The sequence below is a fragment of the Mobula hypostoma genome, chromosome 25 (assembly GCF_963921235.1).
Source record: "Mobula hypostoma chromosome 25, sMobHyp1.1, whole genome shotgun sequence".
NCBI lineage: Eukaryota > Metazoa > Chordata > Chondrichthyes > Myliobatiformes > Myliobatidae > Mobula > Mobula hypostoma.
The window spans coordinates 25,087,303-25,114,811 of NC_086121.1; the positions used below are offsets into that span (position 1 = coordinate 25,087,303).

Here is a 27,509-nt window from a genome sequence, read left to right on the forward strand (position 1 = left end):
GCATAAACCGGGACATCCCCTCCCCTCCCCCGCTCCGTACGACACAGCTCACCTCAGTGGTGCGAACTGCGCATGCGGGGCAGTGCTGCTCTCCGGGCACCTTGGTGCCGCCGTCTGCGGCTGCGCAGCTCCGGCCGACCGTGGTCTACGGCTGCGTGCAGAGGATTTTACGCGTGCGCGGTGCGGCCAGGGGGGCGAGTGAGCTGAGCAGCTAAAATGGAAGATGAGGAAATCGCTGATAATTGGGAGGAAGCAGCCGATAGTGGGGTAAGGAACGTAGAGTGAAACCGTGGAGAGGCTGGGTCTTGCTTTACTATCGGGTCTTGTGGTCTGTTGAAGCGGTTAAATAATGTTTTCAAGGCTAAAGAGTTGGGCAGCAGCAGTGTGTATGTGTGCAACAGTTAAAGGGTCTCGCTGACTGTCGGCCACAAGTGTGGGGCAGGCAGCAGGGGGCCGCTGTGTGTGAGAGGGTGGGGTGAGGGACAGAAGAGAGGCAAGGCCTGGACCCAGGCCGAAAAAGCTTGGAGGTGCCATCTTCTTAACAGAGAGCGAATATTGGCAATGGGAGGGATACTAAATACCGTAACATGCCCAGAAAAGGCATTGGAAGCGAGTGATGCAGATTCCAGACCAATGGAGGTAATGTAACCACTGTAGTTGGAGGCGCGCACTTTGCTGGCAACTCCCAGGAGTTGTCAGATAGATTTCCCACCACCTCTACAGACTTGGGGAACGATAAGGGGAAACTGGTAATGCTTTTCACCACAATTAGGATACTGAAACATAGAATCGGGCATCCCAGATCAAATTATGTCATAGTCATGCTTTTGGGCAGCAATTTTTGGGTAATTTAACACTGAGAAACCTGTGGAATTCGGTTTGTAGCAAATTAACACTGATTGCTAGAATTCTGAAACAATTGAATCTTTGCCATACATTTAGTGCTATGTAACGATTTAAAGTTTTTAAACTGGAGTGAGAACTGCTTCATCAATAGGAAGACTAAGTAGGCAGTAGTACTTTTCTTTTCCTTCAAAGGGGTAGGTAAATTTCACTGTTCAATGGAAGTTGCACGATAAAGCAACAGTGTGTTTGTGATGGTTTAGAAATGGATCCTGTGGAGTTATCTATTATTTTTGACTTTGGTAAAGTTGCATGGCATAGCCTACAACCTTTAATTTTCCAGTGTAGTTGTTTTCAGCAGTCACCAAAAAATCTAAAGTGGTTTAAATATCAATTAGAACATCTTCATTTCTCTACTTAAAACAAAATGTTAAAAAAAATTCCAAGTTGACAGAAGAATAGGTAAAAATTGAAAAGTTTAATAGCTTTAAATTTAAATAGTTACAGTGGCGATTAGAAAAGTTTGATATTGTATGGCTGAGGATCTGCACAGAACTTAAAAATCAAGATAGAAATAAAATAGTATTCAGGGCAATGGTTTGAATTACTTGAGAGAGTTGAACCCATTTTTCTCAAGTGTTGCTGTCTTAAGAACAGATAGAAATGCTTTGTAGTATAGTGCGCTTCATTAGAACTTGCTGCGATAGTTTGTGTAGTTGCTCATGTCCAGAAGTTCTGCCAGCAGCAGTTTACTTTCTAAATTGAAGAGCTTGAATGAATGACAGGATGCCACAAATGGAGAAAGAAATACAAAAAAATAAGAAACTGAATTCCCGGATTCTGAGTCTATAGAAGCGACTGTACCAAGTGTGATGATGTAGGTTGTAATATATCCTGTCACACTGATTATTCAAGAAAATTTTTATAAAGGTTCACCTGGTATGTGATGACTGAACTCGGGGTTTTTTCAACAGCAATTATAGCACCCAGTTGTGCAGTTAGGTAAAAATGTTAACATGTGCTCACCTTCATTGATCTCCCAGCTACCTATGCAACTTCATTTCAACAACGTTAACAACTTCAAAATCAAAACAGAAAGAATGCACACTTGACATTGCTCCATTTGGGTTTTTAAATCCAAAACTGTGTTGCACCATGCGATGTAGCCTTGATTTAATGGTTTATCAGAAAACACTGAATGTCCAATAATCTAGCAAGCTGCTGTAGCACTGCAGCATCTGCTGTAGTTCAGAAGTACATTGATTGTGCAATGTCTGGAATCTGTAACCAGAAATCTATTAAATATAAATGAGTTTGGTATGAAAGGTCTGGCTGACCTTAGAAGCAGCAAGTTGTAGAAGTAAGTCAGATGAACTGGCCATTTAGTCAGCTGTTGGAATGGGGCGTACAGATTATGCAGTGTCTATAGGATGAGGCCATTCTGCCCATTGGGATCTTCAACATTTTTCTTTGGCATACATTTGTCTGATTTTCCCTGTGAGGCCAGAGTGGAACCTGCCTCAGTCACATCTGCTGGTAACATTCCAGAATTGGGCCACTTGTATGTAAAGGGAAAAAAAAAGAGGCCTTCCTTTTTTGTTACAGCCATGACTTCTAACTCTCAACAATAATGGAGGGATGTGCTGAACTCCCATCATTTTATATATTTTTCAGATGTCCCTTTGGCCTTTTTTCTAGTTCCTCATCCATTCTTGTGAAACTGTTCAAACCAATGAGTTAAGTGTATTAAAACATTACAAAATAATATATTGAAAGGACCTGGGAGACCGCCTTGCTGAACACCTATGCTCTGTCCGCCAGAGAAAGCAGGATCTCCCAGTGGCCACACATTTTAATTCCATGTCCCATTCCCATTCTGACATGTCTATCCACGGCCTCCTCTACTGTAAAGATGAAGCCACACTCTGGTTGGAGGAACAACACCTTATATTCCGTCTGGGTAGCCTCCAACCTGATGGCATGAACATCGACTTCTCTAACTTCTGCTAATGCCCCACCTCCCCCTCGTACCCCATCTGTTATTTATTTTTATACACACATTCTTTCTCTCACTCTCCTTTTTCTCCCTCTGTCCCTCTGACTATACCCCTTGCCCATCCTCTGGGTTCTCCCCCCCCCCACCCCTTGTCTTTCTTCCCGGACCTCCTGTCCCATGGTCCTCTTGTATCCGCTTTGCCAATCACCTGTCCAGCTCTTGGGTCCATCCCTCCCCCTCCTGTCTTCTCCTATCATTTTGGATCTCCCCCTCCCTCTCCCACTTTCAAATCTCTTACTAACTCTTCCTTCAGTTAGTCCTGACGAAGGGTCTCGGTGTGAAACGTCGACTGTACCTCTTCCTCGAGATGCTGCCTGACCTGCTGCGTTCACCAGCAACTTTGATGTGTGTTGCTTGAATTTCCAGCATCTGCAGAATTCCTGTTGTTATTGAAAGGACCTTTTGTGTTGATGCTGTTTACTAATACATTGGTGAAAAGTTATTAAGTTTTCTGTTTGGGGTCAATACTTTGGAATTTAGTAATGTTTAACTTTTTCCTCTCCAGACAAAATATTTAAAGAGTGTATATGTGGATGCTGAGCAAGCAAAGACCCAGGGTGACTATTTGCACCTCCATCCTGATGTTGTTCAGTGTTTGAATAACCGATTTGTAACGCAACAGCTTTAGTCTGGGCAGTTGATGTATTAATGAATTATTTTTTAAACAGTTAATGCGGATGTTTAGAATATCAGTGTGCTGAAACTGGTGACCTTTTGGCTTTGTCGTTCCTGGGGCATCAGTGATTTAAGCGAGCTTCGACACCTACAGAGCTGCTGTTGGGCTGAAGCCCAAGTGGGAGGGCCTAACTTAAACTGAAACTAAGCAAAAGAAAAGTTTAAATCAGGATCTGATTACACCTTCACAATAAGCTTTGTTCAGGATTACAATTAGTGCTACATGAAGTTGAGTACATCTTGTTTGAGGACACAGTTTTAAGGTGCTTGGAAGTAGGTACAGAGGAGATGTCTGGGGTAAGTTTTTTATGCAGAGAGTGGTGAGTGCGTGGAATGGGCTGCTGGCAATGGTGGTGGAGGGAGATACGATAGGGTCTTTTAAGAGGCTTCTGGATAGGTACATGGAGCTTAGAAAAATAGAGGGCTATGGGTAATCGGAGGTAATTTTTAAAGCAAGTACATATACGGCACAGCATTGTGGGCTGAAGGGCCTGTATTGTGCTGTAGGTTTTCAATGTTTCTATCTGTAAAGAACTCTGGCACAGATTTTCTGTAACATTCAGGAGGTCTAGAGTATTTTAACAATTTTATAAGCAAATAATGTAATCACATAGCTGGCCCTTTCTACTTCTATTTTAATGTGCATCAATCTGGTCATGTACTGTATATACACGCACCACACCTTGGATGTAGGCTCTGTCAAGTTTGATTGCAACAATTGGCAGTTGTCTGTTCTTATTCCACTTTTGCTGGACTGCTTGGGTGTACTCTTTTTATTACAGCAAATCCTGACTTTAGTTTTGGTTTTGATTGTGTCCATCTGTTTGTACCTTGGTGTACAATTCAACTGATTATTGTTTTTAGAGCACATCTCTTTATACTGCATGTGATTCCTTTCTTGCAGGAAATCGATCGACGACTAGAAGCAAAACTAAAGATCCAGCAGAAAGAAAAGTAAGAACTATTTCTAAAAAAAATGCTAACAATTTATTGTCTCCCCCTGATGGCTTGACTGGTAATAGCTTCATTCTGTAATACAAATGAAAGTACCAGCTTCTCTACTTAATCGTATCTTAGCTGGTATATGAACACGTTCTGCTCTTTAAAATCTTACATAACAATAATTCCCCCCCCCACCCCCAAATGTAACGATTTTTTTGCCTCTGCAGTCTCATAGAGTTGCTCCGTTAAGTTAAAACGGCGCCTTTGGAATGTTTTTCATTGCTGTTCCTTGGTTAAATAATCTTTGGGTGTGAACCTTGGTTCATTTGGTAGCAGCAAGGCAGTGAGTTGAAGTAATGTTCTGGAGACCAGAGTATAAAAATCTTGGTTGATGTCCCAGTGCAGCAATGAGGGACCATTTTTTTGGGCGAGACTTTAAGCTGAAAATATCTGCACTCGATTGAACAAAAAATTTTTTTTAAAGTTTCATGAAACTACTTTGAAGAACAAGGTTGCTGTTTTTGGTATCCTCCTCAATGTTTATCTCTGCTTTTGTGATGTTAGTTACTGATGACATGGTACTGCTTTTTGTGTAAATTTGCTCTTCGAAATTAGCATTCATATATCTTGCATTATAACTTGACTATTCCAAACTACTCTGCCTGTAAAGTGGCTTGGGATGTAAATTTGGTTTGGTTACAAGTTTTTGAGTGTGCATTTTTATCAATATTGTAAACTTTTGAGGTGCCCCCTTAACTCTATTCTTCCTCTGTATGGATGGTCCTGAAAAGCTAGAGCTTGCTGCAATGTTTAACTGTGTGGAATACACAGTGGGCAAAATCTGACTTGCTTTGTTCGTGACATAGCCCACCTGTCTTAAAAATGAAGGGGCTGAAGTGTTGATATCTGGCAGAAAGGAGAGCAGCAAATTTTTGAAGGGAAATACTTCAGAAAGGCAATTTTTTTTTTTAGTGCTGGTTTCCAGATGGGGTTTGCTGATTTGGGTATCCACTTGCAATACCTGCAAGAGAGTTTGCTTAAGAATTGTTGCTAGCTGGTAAAAGGCAATAAATAAAGCTGTCATTAGCCACATTATGATCAACCCTGAGTTAGTAACTTCAAATCTATGTGTACTGTGACCATGCCATTTGAGTGACGCATTGTTTCATTGCCTCTTTTAGTTCAAAAAAAGGCCAATATATTTGGTTGAAAATGGCATTCTCCTTTGCAATCCATGTTTACTTTTCTTTAATATGCAGGATTGTCTCGAACCTGATCTTCTGGCCAGATCTTCTCCAGGTGGAGTTCATTTGCTTAGACTTGCTTTTTTTTTGGATGGGATAAATGAACTGATCCTTCACAAAAGATGTCCTGTGAGACTGAGGATTCATTGCTATGTAGGCCTTGGGTATTGGCTTACCACTTCACCGTTTGTTTTCAGTTTAAATGTCTGACTGACAGTGGTGGTGGGATTGGCGTGGGTGCAGTGGTTTATACTATTGAAGCTTCTTTGAACCTCAAAGCTAGAGAATAGTTGCCAGGATTTGGTGGTAAACTCCAGTTCTAATTACAATATGCGAAAGAGGTGGTGTTAAGGGAAAATCAGATGGAAATTCTTCAATTTAGTAAATAGGGAACTTCCATTGGATTTTCTGTTCTGTATATAGTCTTGAGTAAATTGGATGCAAGTTGTTTTTTTTGAATTGTGATGATGCATGCTCTTTTGAAGATAAAGTTCAGTGGGTAGAGAGAGAATAATAAAATTCCTCACAACTAGTTTTCCACTGCACCTTTTAGGATTTGAAGACTTACATCAACTCTTGAGTAGATATGTTGTGAGTGCCACATTTGTGTCAAGAGTTGCCTTTCTGAGGTGAAGAATTTTGTGGAACTGTTCAGAGTAGAAACAAGTTCTTGTCTGACCAAGCTTCTGCCATAACCACAACAGGAATATCTTTAAAGCCCCTTGGGGTTGTGGATGACTTGTTTCCACTCCTGTCCTGTGGGTTCTGATGTGGTTGATAAAACTCAAGTAGGGTTTGCAGACTGAAGCAGGTGGGGATGAAAGTACTTGATCGAGCAAGCAAGTGGCTTGATTGGGAGGTGATAAACTCCCCCCCCCCCCCCCATGGAATTTTGCATACTCATGATGAAAGATTCAAGGCTCTCTGCCATCTTGAATCAATGGTCACATGGATTGGATGCTTTCAAGGAAGCTTTGCAGTCATTCTTGAATTGGAATAGCCTAACTATTTGGGAGTCTTCTGCAGCAGAGCCAATGGAGTGCAGTTAGAATCTTTATCCTCTAGTCATTGACGTGGGAGAGAATACTGTTGGCTGGCTTGTCAATGGATTTGGAGGATTTTGATGAACCATTTTGAGGTGCCTCTCCAGTTCTTCAAAATTCCTGTTGTAGGAAATGTCTCTGAAGTGTAAATAATGCCAGCAGGGATCTTTGTTTCCTTGTGGACTGCAGGCTTTGTGTGGTTCTTTAGATTTTATCTTCAAAACACTTTTCCCTTAGTCAACCAAAGAGTGTGCTTGAAAAAAAGTTCTTGCCTGCTGAGACAGATTGAATTTTTAAGTGTAACTAATGTAAACATGCTCATTGTCCATTGGTAACTGTCAAGCCAAGTATGAATTAATTGGAAAAATACCTTTTCAGTGAATTGGAAAGGTATTGATGGATGTACTTTGAATATGATTTACTGAGGAAGTGTCCCTTTTAAGCATTATGTGAAACTGGATAGTGGTTGAAAAAGGGAAGTTGTCTAAAATTAGAACTTCTGTACCAAAATGGAAATGTAGTTGTCTAAAGGGAATTTTTTAAAAATCCTAAATAAAAATTGAGTTATTCATATCTAATTGTCACCCTTTATTTTTCCTTTTTGGAAATTGAGTTTCTGTGTGGAAAATAGCCTACTAATAACAGATTCTTCTCTAGAAGTTAGTACACTGGTCAATAGATAATGAGTAATGTATTAATAAATGTACAATCATGTGACAGGAACAGAGTGCTAATGATCCAATAATTAAAAGAGATTGTGTTTGGTTGCCAGATTGTTCTTTGGGAGGATGAGTAGAAGTAAAGGGTCTTGATCTGAAACACTGGTTGCCCATTTTCCTCAGTTTAAATTTGTTGCAAAATTAACATTTGAGTAATGACAATGGAGAGTGGAATCTGGAGGGACTTCCCACCCTCCTTGAAAGTTTGAGTTTTCAGAGGATGCCCCCTACTTTCATTGCAATAGCACATTCTGACATAAACATCCAAAGAATCTGCTTGCTTTGCTAGGTACAAGTAATGAAAGTACAAGTAAATTAAGTTACCCTTCATACTTCTAAGAACAAACTGATTTGTTACAAGTATGGGCAACTGAATAGCTTCTGACCTTCTTGGATACGTATATGACATATGAAGTCAGCCCTTCAAATATATATAAATGCCCAGGCACAAATTAAATAACCTGCTCTGCTTGTCAGCATCTCTTTTAACTCTTCCAGTTGTCTTCAAATTGCCAACTGTGGATGAGCAGTCATTTTTCTTTAACTTGAGATAATGATTCAGCTCATTGTCCTCTTTCACTATTGTAAACTCTATTTCCTGGACAATTTTTCAGATTGAACTAGATTACAAGTTTAGTATCAAATGACCCCAAAATGAGATTTGGAGCATGGTTTTTATTAAGCCTGCCTATTTCCACATATTAACGTTGCTGTTTTACCTCTGCATTAGCTTTTGATTCTGAAACTCTCTTCAATGTCTTTGTTAACTGAAGTTACATTTTTGGCCCGTCTCCATTCCTACTTTCTGAATATAAAATTGCTTAACTTGTCCCAACTCAAACCTCTTATCCATTGCATCTGTGGTCACTGACCCTCATCCTTCATCCCTCTATGACCCAGTTTGCACTTGCTTGCTAGTCTATAACTCTTATAAATTTGTACACTTCATTTCTAATGTTCCAATCATCACATCTTGCTTACTATTCAATCGGGTAATGGCAGGATGATTTCAGTTGCCATGGCCCATTGTTTTTTTTAATCTAATTTGCTTTTTAGATGGTTCAGGTTATATTTAACTCTAGGGTCTTGACGTTTTCTCATGTTAGAGTAAGAACATACACTCGGTGGTCTCTATTATTATTTACCTCCTGTACCGAATAAAGTGTCCACTGAATATTCATATCTTCTGCTGCTATAGCCTATCCACGACATGTTATGTGTTCAGAGATGCCCTTATGCACGCTGCTGGTGACGTGGTTATTTGAGTTACTGCTGCGACCTCTCTTAGAACTGTCACTCACTGTTTTTTTGTTTTTCACACCAGTCCCTGTAAATTCTAGAGACTTGTGTGTGAAAATCCCAAGAGGTCAGCAGTTTCCGAGATACTTAAACCATCCTGTCAACACTGGACAACAAATTTTTTTGAAAGTGTTACTTCCTCTGAATTTTTTTGTTGTTTATGATAGACTGCTTGAAGTTAAACACAAATATAATTTCAGACCTCTTGTATCACGGAAGAATTTGGAGAAACAAGAATTTAACTTTTATTTAAATATAATGCATTTAATTCATGGTGCTAACACTTTGCAATAATTTAACTAAGCTAAAAATGTTTTGCTGATTTTCATTTGTAGTCAGTGTCTGAGGCTTCTTGCCTATGTGTCCGACTTTAATCAACCAGCATTGATGGACTCCAGTTGACCTGATATCATTTCTCCATGACTGCAATGTCCTGGTGAAACCTTTCATCATGTTCATCACTGACAGCACCAAGATTTGCAGGAAGAAGCCCAAGTGGGAATGCAGAAAATTAATCTTTTAGTGACATGTTGCACTTCATGGTTTTGTATGCTTGGGGCAGGTTGCCATCCAGCTGCACATACTGTAGTTTGGTGCTCCGTAGTTGCCAAGAAAACTTTCAACATCTTTGAGTGCCTTCTGTGCGATTTTCTCCGGTCCCACTAGAAGTTCTTTGAATTGCCTGTCATTGTTGACCTGTTTGTTTTGTGCACCAACAAAAATGTCTTCCTTGATCTTCGTATCAGTTATTCTGGGAAATGTCTGTCTCAAATATCGACATCCTTCACAGAAATTTGTAGCCTTTCTGAAACCTGTCCTGCCGTGCTAGAATCCACCCTGCCTAAGCATGCCCAGGCTTGCCTGGACAAGTTAGAAAATTTTTCAGCTTATATTGTGGGCAACAAATTATGAATTAAATTACAAATATTAAAAAAATATTAAAGAAAGGTGCCTGATAGGGAAATTTCATGGTGATTTTCATGATCAGCTCAAAATCCATAAGATACACTGGAAAGTACTCAGAAAGCAAAATGTTTATTGTCCAGTGCAATCATTCCATGGTCAAAGTCATTTAAATCACGTTTCTTTCCCATTCTGATGTTTGTTCTGAGTAACAACTGAACCTCTTGACCATGGCTACATGCTTTTTTGCATTGAATCGCTGCCACATGATTGGCTGGTTAGATGTTTGCATTCACGAACAGCTATACTATTACTTAGGCCCATCACCCCTGCTGGGGTATAGCCTACTAAAAGCAGCTTGCCTGAGTTCCCTGTTCTAGGCCAGTCCTTCGAGTTGTTCCCAAGTGCAGTCCAGCTTTGAAAATTCTTCCTCTCCCAGGGATACGGTGTGTAGAGCCTCGTATTTCTGGAGCACTGGTTTTTTACAGGATGAGGTTCCTAGCCCCTTGCCCAACCCACCTCCTTGTGCAGCTGGGCTTGTGACAGTCTGTGGTAGAATTGTACAGGTATACCTAATAAAGTGGCCACTGAGTATAAGTAAATGTGGGATATTGTGAAGTTGTATAGAGCTGGATAGATGGATTTGTATATTTTCTGCTCTATATTCATGAATTGAATGTTGGCAATAAGTTTGCCCAAAGCCTGGTACCCATGCGATTCTCTTGAATTTTAGAATGTGAAAACAAATAGAAAGCTTGATACACCACAGGGACCTGTTATGCCTCGGTTTATCTGAAACGCTCCACACCTTTAACTACATTACTGTATATTGATCCTACTGAGCCAATGGAAAGACTTTCATTTTGCTTTCTTTCATTGTCCTCTTAACCTTTCAAAAAGGATGAGTTCACACTGCTGGTGGCATCAACCAGTTCTTTACATCACATTTCCTGTGCCACAGCCTTATTTCTCAGCATAGGTTAAGTTTGTGGTTCTGTTGCATTCAGTTCTGTCATATTCTCTTTTTAGCATTTTATAAAGTACTTGAATGGATATGATAAATCTAAATGCTTTTTCATATTTAACCAGGAAATCGAAACAGGCACCTAAAGTTCCCATCGTCATACAAGATGACTTCCACCCAACGCCCTGCACCCGACAAATCCGCATTCTGAAGAGACCGACGAGTAACGGGGTGGTAAACACGCCACACTCTGCTACAAGGCCAATGCCACAAGTCAAATCACTGGCTCAGAGAGAAGCTGAATATGCAGAGGCACGGAAAAGGATCCTTGGGAGTGCGAGTCCTGAAGAGGAGGATAAAGCCAACGCTGACAGGTAAACACAGGGCATTTGGAACACCCTTCAGCTCCACAAAACTAATGAGGCATGGCATCCAAGGAGACCTTGCTTTGTGGATCCAGGAATGGCTTGCCAACAGAAGGCAAAGGGTGGTTGTCGATGGTTCGTGTTCTGCTTGGAGGTCGGTGACCAGTGGTGTTCCGCAGGGATCTGTTCTTGGACACCTCCTGTTGGTGATTTTTTTTTATAAATGACATGGATGAGGAAGTAGAAGGGTGGGTTAGTAAGTTTGCTGATGATATAAAGGTTTGGGACGTTCACGGTTAGTCTGGAGGGTTGTCAGAGGTTACAGCGGGACATCGATGGAATGCAGAACTGGGCTGAAAAGTGGCAGATGGAGTTCAACCCAGATAAGTGTGAAGTGGTTCATTTTGGTAGGTCAAATTTGAAGACAGAATGTAATATTAATGCTAAGACTCTTGGCAGTATGGAGGATCAGCAAGATCTTGGAGTCTGTTTCCATGGGACACTCAAAGCTGCTGTGCAGGTTGACAGTGTTGTTAAGAAGGCGTATGGTGTGATGGCCTTCATTACCTGTGGGAATGAGTTCAAGAGCCGTGAGATAATGTTAAAGCTATACAAGACCTTAGACCCCACTTAGAGTTCTGTGTTCAGTTTTGGTCACCTCACTACAGGAAGGATGTGGACACTATAGAAAGAATTCAGGGGAGACTTACAAGGATGTTTCCTGGATTGGAGAGCATGCTTTATGAAAATAGGTTGAAGGAACTTGGCCTTTTCTCCTTGGGGTGATGGAAGTGAGAGGTGACCTGATAGATGTGTATAAGATGATGAGAGGCAGTGATCAAGTGGCTAACCAGAGGCTTTTTTCCCAGGGCTGAAATGACTAACATGAGGAGCATAGTTTTAAGGTGCTTGGAAGCAGATACAGCGGCGGTGTCAGGGGTACGTTTGACACACAAAGTGGTGGGTGCGTGGAATGCAGTGCCAGCAACAGTGATAGAGGCAGATGCAACAGGGTATTTTAGGAGACTCTTAGGTAGGTACATGGAGCTTAGAAAAATAGAGGGTGTTGTGGTAGGGAAATTCTAGGCAGTTTTCTAGAGTAGGTTACATGGTCTGCACAACATTATGGGCTAAAGGGTCTGTAATGTGCTGTAGATTTCTATGTTCTGTGTGCTTATGATCTTATAATAACTGATTCTAAAATCGAGCTTAGTTTTCTGTATTCTTCCTTTTATCTTAAGAGAGTGACTATCTGAGATGCATGCAGTGAAGAGGTTTCTCTTCACCAGAATTTACAACTTCTCTAAAGATTTCTCAGATCTGTACCACATGTAGCAGGTGTTGTAAGGCACTGGAAAAATGCCACCAATCTATTTTAGCAAAATTCTCCAGTTGCAGGAAGGATTAGCAAACAATCATCTGTGTTTTTTCCCAAACTAACAGCATCCCCCCCCCCCCACCCCCGGGTGTTGAGTCTGTACCCAGGGTTGGTTTTCATAGGCAGGCCACATTATTTGCTTGCTCCGTGCCAGGCTCCTGAAGCAGGTGTTCAACTCTGAACTTTATCATGGGAAGAAATTTCCAACAGGCAGAAGGTTCAAGAAGGTGCTTGAAGTCTCCTTGAAATGCAAAATCTCCAATGAGTCTGGGGAATATTTGTCCTATTTCTGTTCATATTGGGGAAGAAACATTTGGGATGGTGCTCAAAGGCAAGTATGAAGAGCACACTGGGAAACTACAAGTGTCAGAGTGGGCAGACTACCTCCAAATAACCCACTTGCTCTGTCAGCTATCACCTGCCATGAGATCGGGGGTAGCCTTGTCTTTGTATTAATGAGTCAAATAGTGACGAAATATTGAGTACAGCCGAGGGTTTGTTCAATAACTTGTTTCAGATTTCTTACAAAATCTTGCACTTCCATAATTATCTTTTGAACTTAACATGTTGTGTGCCTATTCACCCTCACAGGGAAATGGTCTTAGTATGTTTACTGGATGAGCATTGGGTGTACTTCACAATGCCAAAAATAACCTAAAAAGGAATGGTGAAAATTCTGTATGGGCAATTAGTCGTAAGGAATAATTCTTGTGAATAGACTATTTTTGGAGCATATCAATATCAGTTAATTAAACATCAGTCAATCAGTAAGTTTTGAACCTAAGATTGTCTGGTGTCCCCAGAGGAATCTATGAAGCTTATAATCCTGCTTATTGACGTCTACTGGAAAATGTATATATAGATACTAAATGAGAATCAAATTAATTTAGCTGTATTCTCTGAAGTCAAGTAATCAATTGGTGCTTTTTTTCTCCATACGACTCTTGTGAATTTGAGGAGTAATTTCTGGCTAGTGATTCACTATATACTAAGTCCTTGTTATATGTGAGTGATTGGTGCACAGATATCCCCAGTAACAAAAATGTAAAGATGGTTTCAATGACATACCGGATTTTTACTGGGTCTCACAGCAGAGAGCTTTGGAGGAATGTGTGATGTTTACAAATGTTATCAGTAACACATGGTCAATCCCAAAAGAGCATGTATCCACAGGCATTAAGTCAGCATATAACGTAAAGATCGTGCAGATAAATAAAATACTCTGAAGATGCTGATATCATCTGTTCCATTTTTAAAAATAAGATGGGGAATTGATCTTCCTAATGATTAATGGAACTGGGTACCTTGGAGGAGATTGAGATAGCAAATGAACGGAAGCATAGCTCGTCAGTGATATTGAAACAAAATAGCTTCAGAATCAGGTTTATTATCACTGGCATGTGTTGTGAAATTTGTTAACTTAGCAGTTCAATGCAATACATAATCTAGAAGATAGATAAATAAATACAATCAATTACAGTATATGTATATTGAATAGATTAAAAATAGTGCAAAAACAAAAATACTTAAAAAGTGAGGTAGCATTCACGAGTTCAGTGGCCGTATAGAAATCGGATGGCAGAGGGAAAGAAGTTGTTCCTGAATTGGTGAGTGTGTGCCTTCAGACTTCTGTACCTCCTTCCTGATTGTAACAGTGAGAAAACGGCATGCCCTGGGTGCTGGGCGTCCTTAATAATGGAGACTGCCTTTCTGAGACACTGCTCCTTGACAATGTCCTGGGTACTCAAGATAGGGCCAACTAAATTTACAACCCTCTGCAGCTTAGACCATAAGGTATAGGAGCAGAAGTAGGCCACTAGGCTCATTGAGTCTGCTCCGCCATTCAATCATGGGCTGATCCAATTCTTCCAGTCATCCCTACACCACTGCTTTCTCCCCATACCCTTTGATGCCCTGGCTAATCAAGAACCTATCTAACTCTGCCTTAGATGCACCCAATGACTTGGCCTTCACAGCCGCTTGTGGCAACAAATTCCACAGATTTACCACCCTCTGACTAAAGTAATTTCTCCGCATCTCAATTCTAAAAGGACGTCCTTCAATCCTGAAGTCATGCCTTCTTGTCCTAGAATCCCCTACCATGGGAAATAACTCTGCCATATCTAATCTGTTCAGGCCTTTTATCATTCAGAATGTTTCTATTAGATCCCCCTCCTCACTCTTCTGAACTCCAGGGAATATAGCCCAAGAGCTGCCAGATGTTCCTCATACAGTAACCCTTTCATTCCTGGAATCATTCTGGTGAATCTTCTTTGAACCCTCTCCAGAACCCTCTTCTATCAGACAGTGATGCAGCCTGTCAAAATGCTCTCCACAGTACATCTATAGAAGTTGAGTTTTTTTTTTGACATATCAAATCTCTTCAAACTCTTAATGAAGTATACTCGCTGTCTTGCCTTCTTTATAGCTGTATTGATATGTTGGGACTAGGCTAGGTCCTCAGATCTTGACACCCAGGAACTTGAAAATGCTCACTCTCTTCACTTCTGATCTCTCTGAGGATTGGTATGCGTTCCTTTGTCTTGCCCTTCCTGAAGTCCACAATCAGTTCTTTCGTCTTACTGATGTTGAGTATAAGGTTGTTGCTGCGACACCACTCCACTAGTTGGCATATCTCACTCCTGTACGCCCTCTTGTCTCCACCTGAGATTCTACCAACATTGGTTGTATCATCAGCAAATTTATAGATGGTATTTGAGCTATGCCTAGCCACACAGGCATGGATATAGAGAGAGTAGAGCAGTGGGCTAAGCACACACCCCTGAGGTGCACCATTATTGGTTGTCAGCGAGGAGGAGATATTATCACCAATCCACACAGATTGTGGTCTTCCGGTTAGGAAGTTGAGGATCCAATTGCAGAGGGAGGTACAGAGGCCCAGGATCTGCAACTTCTCAATCAGGATTGTGGGAATGATGGTGTTAAATGCAGAGATGTAGTCGATGAACAGCATCTGGACATAGGTGTTTGTATTGTCCAGGTGGTCTAATGTTGAGCGAAGAACCATTGAGATTGTGTCTGCCGTGGAGCTATTGTGGCAGTAGGCAAATTGCAGTGGGTCCAGGTCCTTGCTGAGGCAGGAGTTCAGTCCTGTCCAACCTCTCAAAGCATTTCATCACTGTAGATGTGGGTGCTACTGGGTAATAGTCACTAAGGCAGCTCACATTATTCTTCTTGGGCACTGGTATACGAGGGGTGATTCATAAGTTCGTGGCCTAAGGTAGAAAGGAGTCAATTTTAGAAAACCTAGCACATTTATTTTTCCTACATTTACACACTTAGTCCAGTGGTCAAGGAGCATAGGGATCCCTTCTTTGTAGAAGTCGGCATCTTGGACCTCCAGAAAGTGATCCACAGCAGGGTGATTGTTAAGTCTGTGGTCCAAGGTAGAATGAGATGAGTTATTAACTTCAAACTTTCTGCATTTTCACTCAGAGTTAAACTGCACGTTCATTTACAAGAGCTGTATAACTTATGTCCTTCTACCCAAGGCCACGAACTTATCAATCGCCCCTGCTGTGGACCACCTGGAGGTCCAAGATGCTCTTGTTACATGCACGTGCAGTTCAACTCTTTCAGTGATAATGCAGAAAGTTTGAAGTTAATAACTCATCTCCTGCCTTAGGCCACAAACTTATCAATCACCTCTGCTGTGGACCACTTCTACAAAGAAGGGATTCGTATGCTCCACGGCTGCTGGACTAGGTGTGTACATGTGGGAGGAGACTATGTTGAAAAATAAATATGCTAGGTTTTCTAAAATTGACTCCTCCTACCTTTGGCCATGAACTTATCAATCAACCCTCGTAATTGTTGCCTTTTTGAAGCAAATGGGAGCTTCTGCCCCTAGCAGTGTGAGTTTGAAAATGTCCTTGAATACCCCGCCAGTTGGTTGGCACAAGTTTTTGGAGCCTTACCAGTTACTCCGTTGGGGCCTTCCACTTTGTGAGGGTTCATCCTCTTTAAAGGCAGCCTAACGTTGGCCTCTGAAACAGATCACAGGGTCACTGGGTGCAGCAGAGATCTTCACAGCTGTAGTTATATTCTCCTTTTCAAAGTGGGCATAGAAGGTGTTGAATTCATCTGGTAGTGAAGCATCACTGCCATTCATGCTATTGGGTTTTGCTTTGTAGGAAGTAATGTTCCTTTTTCATTGCCGTATGTGGTTGGGTTAGGGAGAAAGTACAGAAGGCTCCTCAGTGAAATATTATTTTAAATCTCTTGTATGATTGAAGAATAGCCTAACGTTTGCCATTTACTGATGAGAATTTCAGTGGGTCGCAGGTATAAAGATGTTGATTTGGGGTAGAGAGTGAAGTGTCCTTGTTCTGATTTTCTAGCAAATGACACCCACAAAAATAGGTTGAATTTTCGTGATGCTGAAATAGTGAAAAGATGTACTAGTAAGGTTACTATGGCCACATTCCAGCTTTGTTATTTTTATTCCTATCGTGATATAACTCATTGGCAAGTGAAGTCGTTATTGCATTTTCGTATATCAACTGTTCTGTTGGTCACACAATATATCTCTAAGTCGCAGCTAGACAGACTGCTTTTAAATTTTCTGGATAAACCACCTTTATTATGAGGACACTATCTAAGTGTAACACGCTGTAAAGTTTCACTGTTAAGGCTAATGCAATGGCTTCTATGTAATGTTCTTCTGTTAAGGTAATGGTTTCTCTGTAGCAGCAGTTTGGTTTATGGCTAGAGATAACAGGACTTTGGAGTGTATGTTATCCAATGGAAGAAATGTTATTGTGTGTCTGGGAGTCTGGTTTTTTTGCGGTCTTTCGTCGGGGAGCAATGGAGAGAGAGGATGTGAATGGAGAGAGTCGGAAGACCACCGGACAGAGTGGACTGAGGAGCGAGGGTCCGAGGGCCGGCTACGCTTGGAGGTCGACGGGAACAAATGAACGACAGTGAGCTCCAACTATGCGCAATAGACTTTTTCCTTAAAATGGGCCCTTTTACTTTTTATTTTCTTTACTAACCCCCTATCCAGATTAAGATTTATAAAATTCAATCATTTAATTGCATATGATGTACTGTCTGATATTTTGCGGTGCGTATTTGTAACTGGGCAACACATCACACAGCATCCACACAAACGAGATTTCTCAATTTGGTGGGGCCAGGAGTTGTTTTCCCCTAGATGAACACATGCTTGCCGAGCCTGAGGGTTACATAAATATGAAAAAAAGTTCTCAGTGTTAGAATTGATGCCCACCAAAGACTTGCAGTTTTCAAAAACGAGTTGGCTAAATTTGATAAATGCTGAGCAGACTATTTTGTAACCTCCAGGTGAGTGAAACCAATACATACAATAGAATCATAAATAGATTCCTTTGACTACGTTCATGCTACATATTGTACCTACCTACAATAATCCCATTCTTGCATCATTGGGTCTGGAGTCAACTATGCCTGAATGAGACTATGACTGCATCACCACTTCATTGCTTCCCAGACTCCAACCACCATCTGTAGCAGACTTTGTCCAACTTTCAAAAGGGAGATGAAGCTTGAGGCTTGTGAAGGGGAGAGAGATTGCACTGATGTTTCTGCATTCATGTTCGACCAGATTTCCTTCTCTCCAAGGTTCTCATTGTCCATTGCATATTGTGCTCAAATTGAGCATTTAAAAAAAAATCTTGTAAGAAAGCAAGAATATGTTGACTTGCATACAGCTATGTTTGCATTATGAAGCCAGTTATTGTGCTATCTAAACTTGCTGGTTATTGTGCAGAGTATAGGCTGGACTTGTAATGTGCTCTTGTTAATGATACACTTGCAGAAATATCGTTGACAAAGCATCTTAAAAGTATTTAGGAATTGTTCACTGTGCATTGTAGAACCCTTTTGGGATCAGAATCGTAGCTGGATCATTGTATATAGGAGTAACAACGACAGTAACAATAAGGATTTGACACTGTCTCCTTCTGATATTAAACCTTTTGTGTTTCAGGCCAACTAGGATCACCCAGTTGGAAGAGAACAGGCAGCAGAGCAGTATAATTCGACAACCCCTGGGCCCCGATGGTACACAAGGCTTCAAACAACGTAGATAAAACATGCGCTAGAGAGCGCGCTTTATAAAAGAGGACTCTCCATGACTGAGCGTGCAGTGTTGGACAGAGAAAACGGACTCCAGCAGAGGACCTGATCTGCTTTATTTGCACTGTGATCCCCCTTTGCTCCGCCCACTGTGACCTTTCTCCTTGCACACTGTGATCCCTGCTCCGCCCACTGTGGATGGCACACTGCTGTGAGCTCTCCAAGGAAACCATGAAGGGGAGGTTTCTTGCAATCAGACTGGCCAAGAATATATTGTGTGCCATTTCTAATCAGAAATTTGCTCCAGCAATAATACTGTTTAAGAATGTTCAATAGTTTATCTTTTAATTTCAGGAAAGAATTTGACTATGTATTAGTGATGGGTGCTGTTTCTCTCATCATATTCTATACAGGATTGTTTTGGTTTCTTTGCATCTAATCTATTACCGCAGGATAGTTGCTCATGGCTAATTACCTTGCCAAGCAATATGTCAAAAAAATCCATCAGAAATGCACCCATTTTAAAATTATTTATTTTGTGTAGTATTTAAAATATCTTCAAAACATTTATCTAGAGAAACAGGACAAGAACATAAAGATCCACGGAAGGATTGTGGACAACAGGTTCGGGCTGTTTGGCACAGCAAACCAAGATGCACTATGGAACACATCTGCTGTGTTGGTGGCTTGGTGCACAGCCAATTCCTGTCAGATTCTTGTCGTCCCTTCGATGGTAGGAGAGTATGTCTGTTGATTCACAGAAAACTGGTCGCAGAGGGGGGGAGTGATGAAGAGAACAGCTCTAATAATGGCCATGAATGTTATTATCTCACACCTGAAAGTGGTTAACTACAGCATCTGAATTCCAGGATTTAGATTGAATCAAAAATTCGTGATGGTGAGATTAAAATATGGCCCATTAGGGTAGCACTTAAGGTGTTAACTGCGTAACGTTGTAGTCATGTGATCTTATTCCAGCACTGCCTTCTGCTCATTCACCAGCCATGCTTTGTGCGTGTTGGTTTTTGATATAACCTGCGGGATAGGTATAACTTGCAGTAGTAGAATTTTTTTTCGAAGAGGATGTTTTGGCAAAGGCCATGCTTTTAGTTAATACTGCTCCCGTTATGGTTCAGTGCAGAGCAGTAATGTTGTCAGAAACTGGGCAGGTTTTCAGAGGTGTTCTTATCTGACTGTCTTCTCAGTTTTATGAAGAAAGAAGGACAGAAATAAAAGAAAATTTTAAAGGGAAACAAAATAGTTTCAATCAAATTAAATGTTCCTTGGGAAAGTTGGAAGGCTTTGAGGCCAATTAGTGGAACCTGAGGTTTTGGTATTTCTCCTTTCTAGTGGTTGTGTGCATTCTGTACCCTGCTCTGACAAGGTGTTGCAGTTATGGTCCATCACTAGTACATACTCTTAATGTGTTTTTTTTTCAAGGCATTGCCTTTATTTTCTACAATTTGAAGAAAACTTTTTAGATCCATCTAATATTAAAAGGGCACGTGATTTTTGTGTTTTTTTGTTGAGGCTCGCATGCGAGCTGATGCAGCCATCTGTCCTGTTTGCGCATGTGCGCACATGTATGTATTTGTGTGTGTACATTTTGTGTATGTCTGCCTGCGAACAAAAAAAACTGCTTTTTGTGGGGGATGGGGGTGAGAGTAATTAATTTTCGTATATTTCAACCAGTGCTTGGAAAGAGTTAGCTGTCTCACTCCTGAACAGCTGGAAGCACAGCAGCCTTGTATTTAACAGCCATCAGATTATTGGACTGAGGCACCTAGCTCGGCGCAATTGATTTGGAGTGAGGTCAAAATAGCCTTCAAATGCTACTCACATTTGTGGTTTTAAAAACTGCAAGATGTCCGGCCCTAGAATTATTTTATAATGGGTGATATTGTGTTAAATCTGGTCATTTGTTAAATATCAAGCTAATGTACTTTTTCTGTGTAACTTCTTCCCAGGGTTTGGTTTGTAAATTGGTGATGTTTCCATGCAAACTGGGATATCACTTGACTGACTAATTCTAATCTCTGGTGTTCATGAAACTGGCTTGACTGAAATGATTGCCTGAGACTCTACTTTTGTAAATGATGAAGTAGCAGACTCCCCACTGATTCTGTAGATTAATGCACTGTGTGATGTGGTATACAAACCAAAATGGTCATAGTTTTAATCGAATTTTGGCTCCACAATGGCCTGAAGAGGCAGGGAACATTTAATAAGTGTTCTTCCCGTTGGATTTTCAGTGATTGTTAAAAATGCACCACGGTTGAGTTGTAATCCTGCTGCTTTTTCTTTCCTGCCATCTTCTAGTCAGGTAACCATTGTTCAGTGTATATCACTTAGTCAAAGTAATGCTTATGTAACTATTTCTAGGATGACTAAATGCATTCAAAACAAACTGCTTAGGGTAAGTACTGCACTGGGGATTTTCATTCCTATGAAGCAGTGCAAATATGTTTTTTAAGCATAAAAATTTATTTTTTTTTGATCAGTCAACCAACTAATTTTTATAATTCTAACCAGGAAATATAATCAGGTGACAAGTGTTTTTAAAATCAAGCTCTGGTTTTGTTTCTTGCAGTTATTGTTGTCAGAGCTCATGTGTTTGATGGTAAACCAAAAAAAATGTACAGTGAAGCGCATGTATCCGAGGTTACATAAGAAAGCTGTCACTGGTGTGCAGTGCAGTGTATGACATAATGATACTTGTGGGATCTATTGTCTTTGAGGGTCATTATTGAGGAGAAGTTTGTTTGCAAACACTAGTATTATACAGGCAAAATAAAGATAGTGAAATCTGGTTGTGAAAGGACTCTGGAGGATGCCATGTTCAGTTTGTTTGGGTTAGAAGAATCAAAAACGGACTCGAAGAACATTGCACACTGCATACACCAGCATAATGTGACAACAGATTGAATCTGCAGTAATAAACAAAATCAGGATCCAACTGCAGGACTGCTGACGTATGGTAAAAGGTCATCTCTAGGTCAGGGATAGATCTGGGCTGATTGTAATACAGATTAAAATGTTGGAATAAGTTAATAGATTGGTGTTATAACCATAAAGCAATGTTAACTAAATCTACAAGGTATTTTGATAAAGTATGGAGAAAGTCCTAAGCGAACCTTTTTGATGTCTATATAAATGTTGCCCTGTCTTGTAAAAATTGTTTGTGCTTCTGATCCAGAGATTCTAAAGTAGCATTCTATCTCCTTTAGCTTAAAAGCTAGCCCTCCCCTTCACTGCCAGGTTATGTTACTGGAATCAAGCTCCTGTTCTGTTTGGAACTGTTGGCATAAAACTTCTTACAGGGCCTTCCAGATGTTTCAGTAGGAACACCTCACTGGAAAGGCTATCTTGTTGAAGATTGGTGAACTGAACAATAGACAGTGATGCTAACAATGTTCCCAAATGACCAATGAAATACCTGAGGGAGATAAGTAGGGTATTAATCAAGTGCTGAGAGTCAATACTTGTGTAGTGAACCGTGTTGTTAAGGTGGTATGTGGAGGGAGAAGTTCAATTTTAAGTTAAACTATAGCCTCTGTTTATTAAGTTCTCACATCACAACTCTTACACATTAGACTAATGCACTAATAATGTGAGAGATCAGCTGCTGGTTGTCAAACAGAGGTGTGGGTCTGTGTATGTGGATGGCAGTGTTGGGTGGAACCACATTTCAACTTTTTAGAACTTTTTTAAATCAGGGCTGCTTTGCTAAATTCTATATGGTGTCAAACTGTAATTGTTATATGGTTAAATTATTGGGCTGTCCTAAGATTTTTGGAGATCAAATTTTGATTTTTCCCATGGAAACCATGTTTAAATATACTTCAATTACTAAGTTGATCTTGGCTCTCACTCAGCCAGACAAAGCTGCATTATATGACTTGAATTTACCCTAGTTATTTTTTGGTATTTTTCCCCTTTTAGGAAAGACAAGTTGTAAAGTGATTTAACAAAGTGAATATGGACCTTTCAATTTGCAATTTAACTTGCAGGTTGTTTATATTGAGTATCATAATTTACATCTGAGTAGTGTGAAACTTTCAAACAGACTACAGTTCTGTTTTATTTATAAAAGAAAAGGCTGGAAATTGTGAAAAGAGAAATGTTAATTATTATTCTTTCAAAAGATGCTGCCTGACCTGAGAGTTCCCAAGATTTTCTGGTGTTTGCTTTTAGATTTCCAGCATCCAGTTTTTTTTAAACTTCAATTTGGCTTTAACAATTACAATGGAATGAAATTCTTGTCTGAGTAATTTTTTAATTTACTGGAAGTAGTGGGATCTTAAGTCTTGTAATGAAGGGCACTGAGTGCTGCAATTATTACTGGTACTATGTAGATCTAACCTACAAAACTGCACAACAAAATATTTGGCTAATATGGATGTGCCGAACCCTGCAATTGGAAGAAATGGTCTGAAATAATCTAAAACCTGTTTAATTCTATTCATTTTTAGTTACTCCCATGTATTTCACATTTAGATAAAAAATAATCACCTGCTTGTATGAATATTTGTAAGAATGCAACCCAGAGTTCAGTAAGTGCAACAAATGTTGGGTATTCTTAATTCCAAAGTAATTTTGCATTAGTCCATATCTACCCACTTTATCACGGCCCCATCTCCCAAAAATCATCATTTTGCTGTTGCAAAAAGCCACTTTTTTGAAGCACTGGGATAATACAACTGAGTAATCTCATAAAGGATTGCATTAGCAGTTGTGCTTCAATACTTTACGTCCCATAGAAAATGCTGCAGAGTTGAATTTGGACAGTATTGTCCTAAATAACAGCTATTGGGGTCTGAATGTAAATCAAAATGCCTAGTAAGAATGTCAGGTCTATCTATCTCAAATAAAATGTTCAATCTGGATTTGTACAATTATCCACTTGTTACTGTACCAGCAGGTCCTGTAGATGGTACCTTCATTGTGCTGAATGTGATTGATGGTTTCAGTTAGTAAGTAATAGTAATTTACTCTTGAATTCCATTCCAGCCAAATATACAAGATTCTTAAATGGCAAATACTCATTCGGATCATGCTGTTTTATCTGAAGGATGACATGCCACTTGTACATAGACAGTCAGAAAAATATTTTTAAAAAATCTTCCCAGTAAGCCCCATGTCAATCAAGTAAACCTGGAATTGGGGTGTTGTAGACATTGTATTTCTAACTGAGGACTGAATTGTAAGTGAGAGGGAAACAAGAAGTAAGCATTTGGGAAGGAGGTAAACATTTACAAATCAGACTGAGGACACTGGTTCCCAGTTTTTAAAACACAAAGCCTTGATAGACTATACAAAGTAGCATAATTGTGCACTCTTATTAGGTTTGTAATGTTTTGTGTAATCAAATGTCCAGTTTTAATTTGAAATTTTATTGGTTTAAATCAGTCCTTCTAAGCAAATCAATTCCCTGTAGAGCTTTTCAAAAGCTGAATGATTGGGCCAGTGAAAAGACCAATGATGTCACCCTGAGGAATTTAAAAGTCATATCAATCCTTGTCTACAAGCATGTATAATAGTTATTTTTAGAATATGCTGCTTTTTTGCTATTGAGTTCCTTTTCTCATACCTTTAGCAAAATGCATCCTCCTCTCAAACCCTGCCCAGGTTTCCAAGTCAATCCTGCTGCTGTTTCTGAGAACAGGGCTTGTCTTGAACATTCCCAGCTCAGGGTATCCTCAATTGATTTTTGGTTTGGTTATGCCTAATGTTCATTGAAAATATAGGCAAAATTAAATATCTGCAGCTTTCAATTGACCATGTGGCATTTATAAATTATGGGGAAAAAAAGCTAGTCCATCATATAGCATGCTCTTTTGAGTTTTAATATCCTGATAGCTAAAGATGGTTTTACTATGACATGTCAAATTAATGCTTCCCTGGTAGGCACTGTCAAACTTGGATGAGATACTTGTATGTTGCAAAAATTTGAGGGACTTCATCTTTAGATCTACTGAAATGTCACAAATGATTTTTTAATTGGATAGTGCAGTTTGCATTCTGAAAGGACACCACTTCCTCTTGGGAGAGGGGGGAATTATTATTTTGCATGGATGTGATTCACTGCTCAGTTGTGACTTTGTTTCAACCAAGCCTGTATATCTTGAACTCCAGACTTAAAGTTGATCAAATAACATCTAACAAAAAAATCTGTAAATATTTTCTGGGGCACTTAATGAGAATTGCTGTAGTGTCTCCAGACAGAGTTTCTAGTAATATTTAATAAGAATCACCCCCTTTAAGCTAGCAAAATGCCAATTTGGTAATGTGTCCATTTGCTTCTTGCATGCTGTTGCACTGTGAAAATGGTGCAATCCTATGCCATTTTGTTAGTGATGTGAACAACTGCTGGATGCCTGTCACACAATCTAATTAGAATTATTTTGTGTTGATTAGGAGGTTGTTGTCAGGCAAGATGTCTATCACTGTATTTTGTCATGATTTACTGACTGTACACAATGTAACATTTGTGGGATTTGGTTTTAACAGCTGACGGTACACTATGTAACATTTGTAGGATTTGGTTGTAACAGCTGACAGTACATATATAACAGTACACAATGTAATGTAGGATTTGGCTGTAACAGCTGACAGTGTACACAATGTTACTGACAGTGTACACATATAACAGTGTACACAATGTAGCATTTGCTTGTAACAGCTGACAGTATACATATGTAACAGTGTACACAATGTAACGTTTGTGGGATTTGGTTGTAACAGCTGACAGTGTACACAAAGTAACATTTGTGGGATTTGGTGTTAACAGCTGCCGTTTCTTGACTGAATTTATTATAGATGTTTATTTGCAGGAAGGCTGGGAAAGATGTGCAAATACTGTTTAATTGCCTGTAAAACATCTTTATCTAAAATAGATGCTTTTGCTAATGCTTTCCTTTTAATTATATTTTATCCTGCAACATCATCTGGAATTGTTTTAAAGCAGCATTTTCTTACAGCATTCAGCAAAAGGAAAGTTCTGGCCTGAGATTGCTGAATATGATCTGTACAACTTCTGTTTATAACTGGCAAAGTTAACTATATTTTGAGTAAAATTTTATAAGTTTAGTTTCAACAGTTTGGTCTTGTCTCTGTTGTCCTCTACCTGACTTGGGTAACATACTGACAGTAAATGGGGCTTTGTTTTGATTGCAGGATATTTTTGTGATGAATAGGACAGAGAAATAAAGGAATGCATAACCCACTAGACTTTCAATGAAAGTCCTATTTACTGTTTTGGTTTGATAATTCTTCACTCCATCCAATTCCAATGGACAAGAAAGATTTTGCTTCCTGAATACCTTTAGGTGTATCTTACGAATATTGAGCTACTGATCATGAAAATCACCATGAAATTTCCCTATCACACACCATTTTTTAAAATCACATGTTTATTATTTCAATTCATAATTCAAGTCAATTAAAATGTTGCCTACAATGTAAGCTGGAAAGTTTCCTATCTTGTCCAGGCATGCATGGGCACGCTTAAGCAGTGCGGCTGCTGCATGGCAGGACAGGTTTTAGTGATAATTATTGGGTTCAGGACTGTAAGGATGGAATTTGCTATCACCAGGAACAAAAATTTCTATGAAAGATTTTGATATTTGAGACAGATGCTTCCCAGAATAACTGATGCCAAGATTAAGGAAAGCATTTTTGTTGGTCCACAAATCAAACAGGTCATCAATGACAGGCAATTTGAAGAATTTCTAGTGGGACTGGAGAAAATCACATGGAAGGCATTCAAGGAAGTTGTTGAAATTTTTCTCGGCATCTACAGAGCACCAAACTACATGCAGCAGGTTGAAATCATGCTTCAAGCATATAAAACTATGAAATGCGACTCCTCCTACTGGCATTGCATAGAGTAGGCGTGTTTCTCAAACGGCTCCATTCTTTTTGAATTACTGAATCCAATCTGCTTCAAAAACTTACTTTTGGAGTATTATGATGTATCGTGCTAAAACTTCTATATAAAAAGAAGAGGATCCTTCTATGACTATGGAAGCTATTGCGGAGTTAATTCGGAAAACTCAGAGCAAAACATCTGAACAACTTTCAGATGTATGTTTAAAAGTTACCACAAAGCTTAAATGAATGGAGATTCTGCTGCAGACTTATTAAAAAACTTTACAGGAACATACTACTCAGATTCAAGAACGTGAAGATGCTCTAACCAGACTGGATACTAAGACGGGTGAATTGGAAAAGTTCGGAGATAAACAATTGAAAATTGTTGAATCTTTAAGACAAAAGATTGTCGCTTTGAAGAATACATCAAGAAGGAACAATATACAAATTTTGGGTCTTCCTGAGTTGGTCGAAGGCAAGCGACCTTCAGAATTTTTTGCAAATCTGTTGGCTCGTTTGTTTTCTGATGTTTTGGATACTCCACCAAGAATAGACCAGGCACACAGAGTCCCACGACCTGTGATAATTGCTTTTCATGACTTCCAAACTAAGATTTCTATAATTTGCTAATCTCGTCAGTTAGGTATGATTAACTTTAACGATTATAAGATGAGGCTGATCGAAGATTATTCGCCTGAGGTATTAGATGAATGTTTTAAGTATAAAAAGGTCATGGCGGAGTTATATAACAAAGGCTATAAACCTTCACTAAATTACCCCGCTTGCCTCAGGAACATTTTAGAAAATGGATCTCCTAAGTGGTTTCTTTTGATTGAGAAAGTGCACTATTTTCTTCAGGCCAAATCAAGTCCAGAAGACTGATCGTTTAATACTGTATCATATAAATTATGCTTCCTTAGCTTGACTGATTCTTTGTTGTTGGAAGTTTGCAATCTAATGGTTTAGTACGTCTTTTTTTAAACAATTCTCTCCTCTATTCCCGTATACTCTCATAATCGTATTTTCTTTGCTGAGTTAATTTTTATTTCAACATGATGTTTTGAACTCTTTAGCTCTTCTGAATAATATTTAGTCTATCAACTCCAGAAGTTTAAATGTTTATTTCTG

General features: G+C 39.6%; 1 protein-coding gene across 1 annotated transcript; it reads left to right on the top strand.

Moving 5' to 3' along the window:
- Positions 1-128: 128 nt before the first annotated feature.
- Positions 129-25,728, top strand: szrd1 (SUZ RNA binding domain containing 1). Its single transcript, XM_063033419.1, has 4 exons — positions 129-267; positions 4,479-4,528; positions 10,814-11,062; positions 18,421-25,728. Exons 1-4 carry the CDS (start codon positions 217-219, stop codon positions 18,521-18,523), a joined length of 453 nt encoding a protein of 150 aa, XP_062889489.1. The 5' UTR covers positions 129-216; the 3' UTR covers positions 18,524-25,728.
- Positions 25,729-27,509: the final 1,781 nt, after the last annotated feature.

Bases quoted from the DNA above. Each gene is read 5' to 3' on its own strand.
- szrd1 (XM_063033419.1), top strand. From the start codon at position 217: ATGGAAGATGAGGAAATCGCTGATAATTGGGAGGAAGCAGCCGATAGT. The intron at 4,529-10,813 runs GTAAGAACTATT...ATATTTAACCAG, and splicing joins AAGATCCAGCAGAAAGAAAA to GAAATCGAAACAGGCACCTA. The intron at 11,063-18,420 runs GTAAACACAGGG...TTTGTGTTTCAG, and splicing joins GATAAAGCCAACGCTGACAG to GCCAACTAGGATCACCCAGT.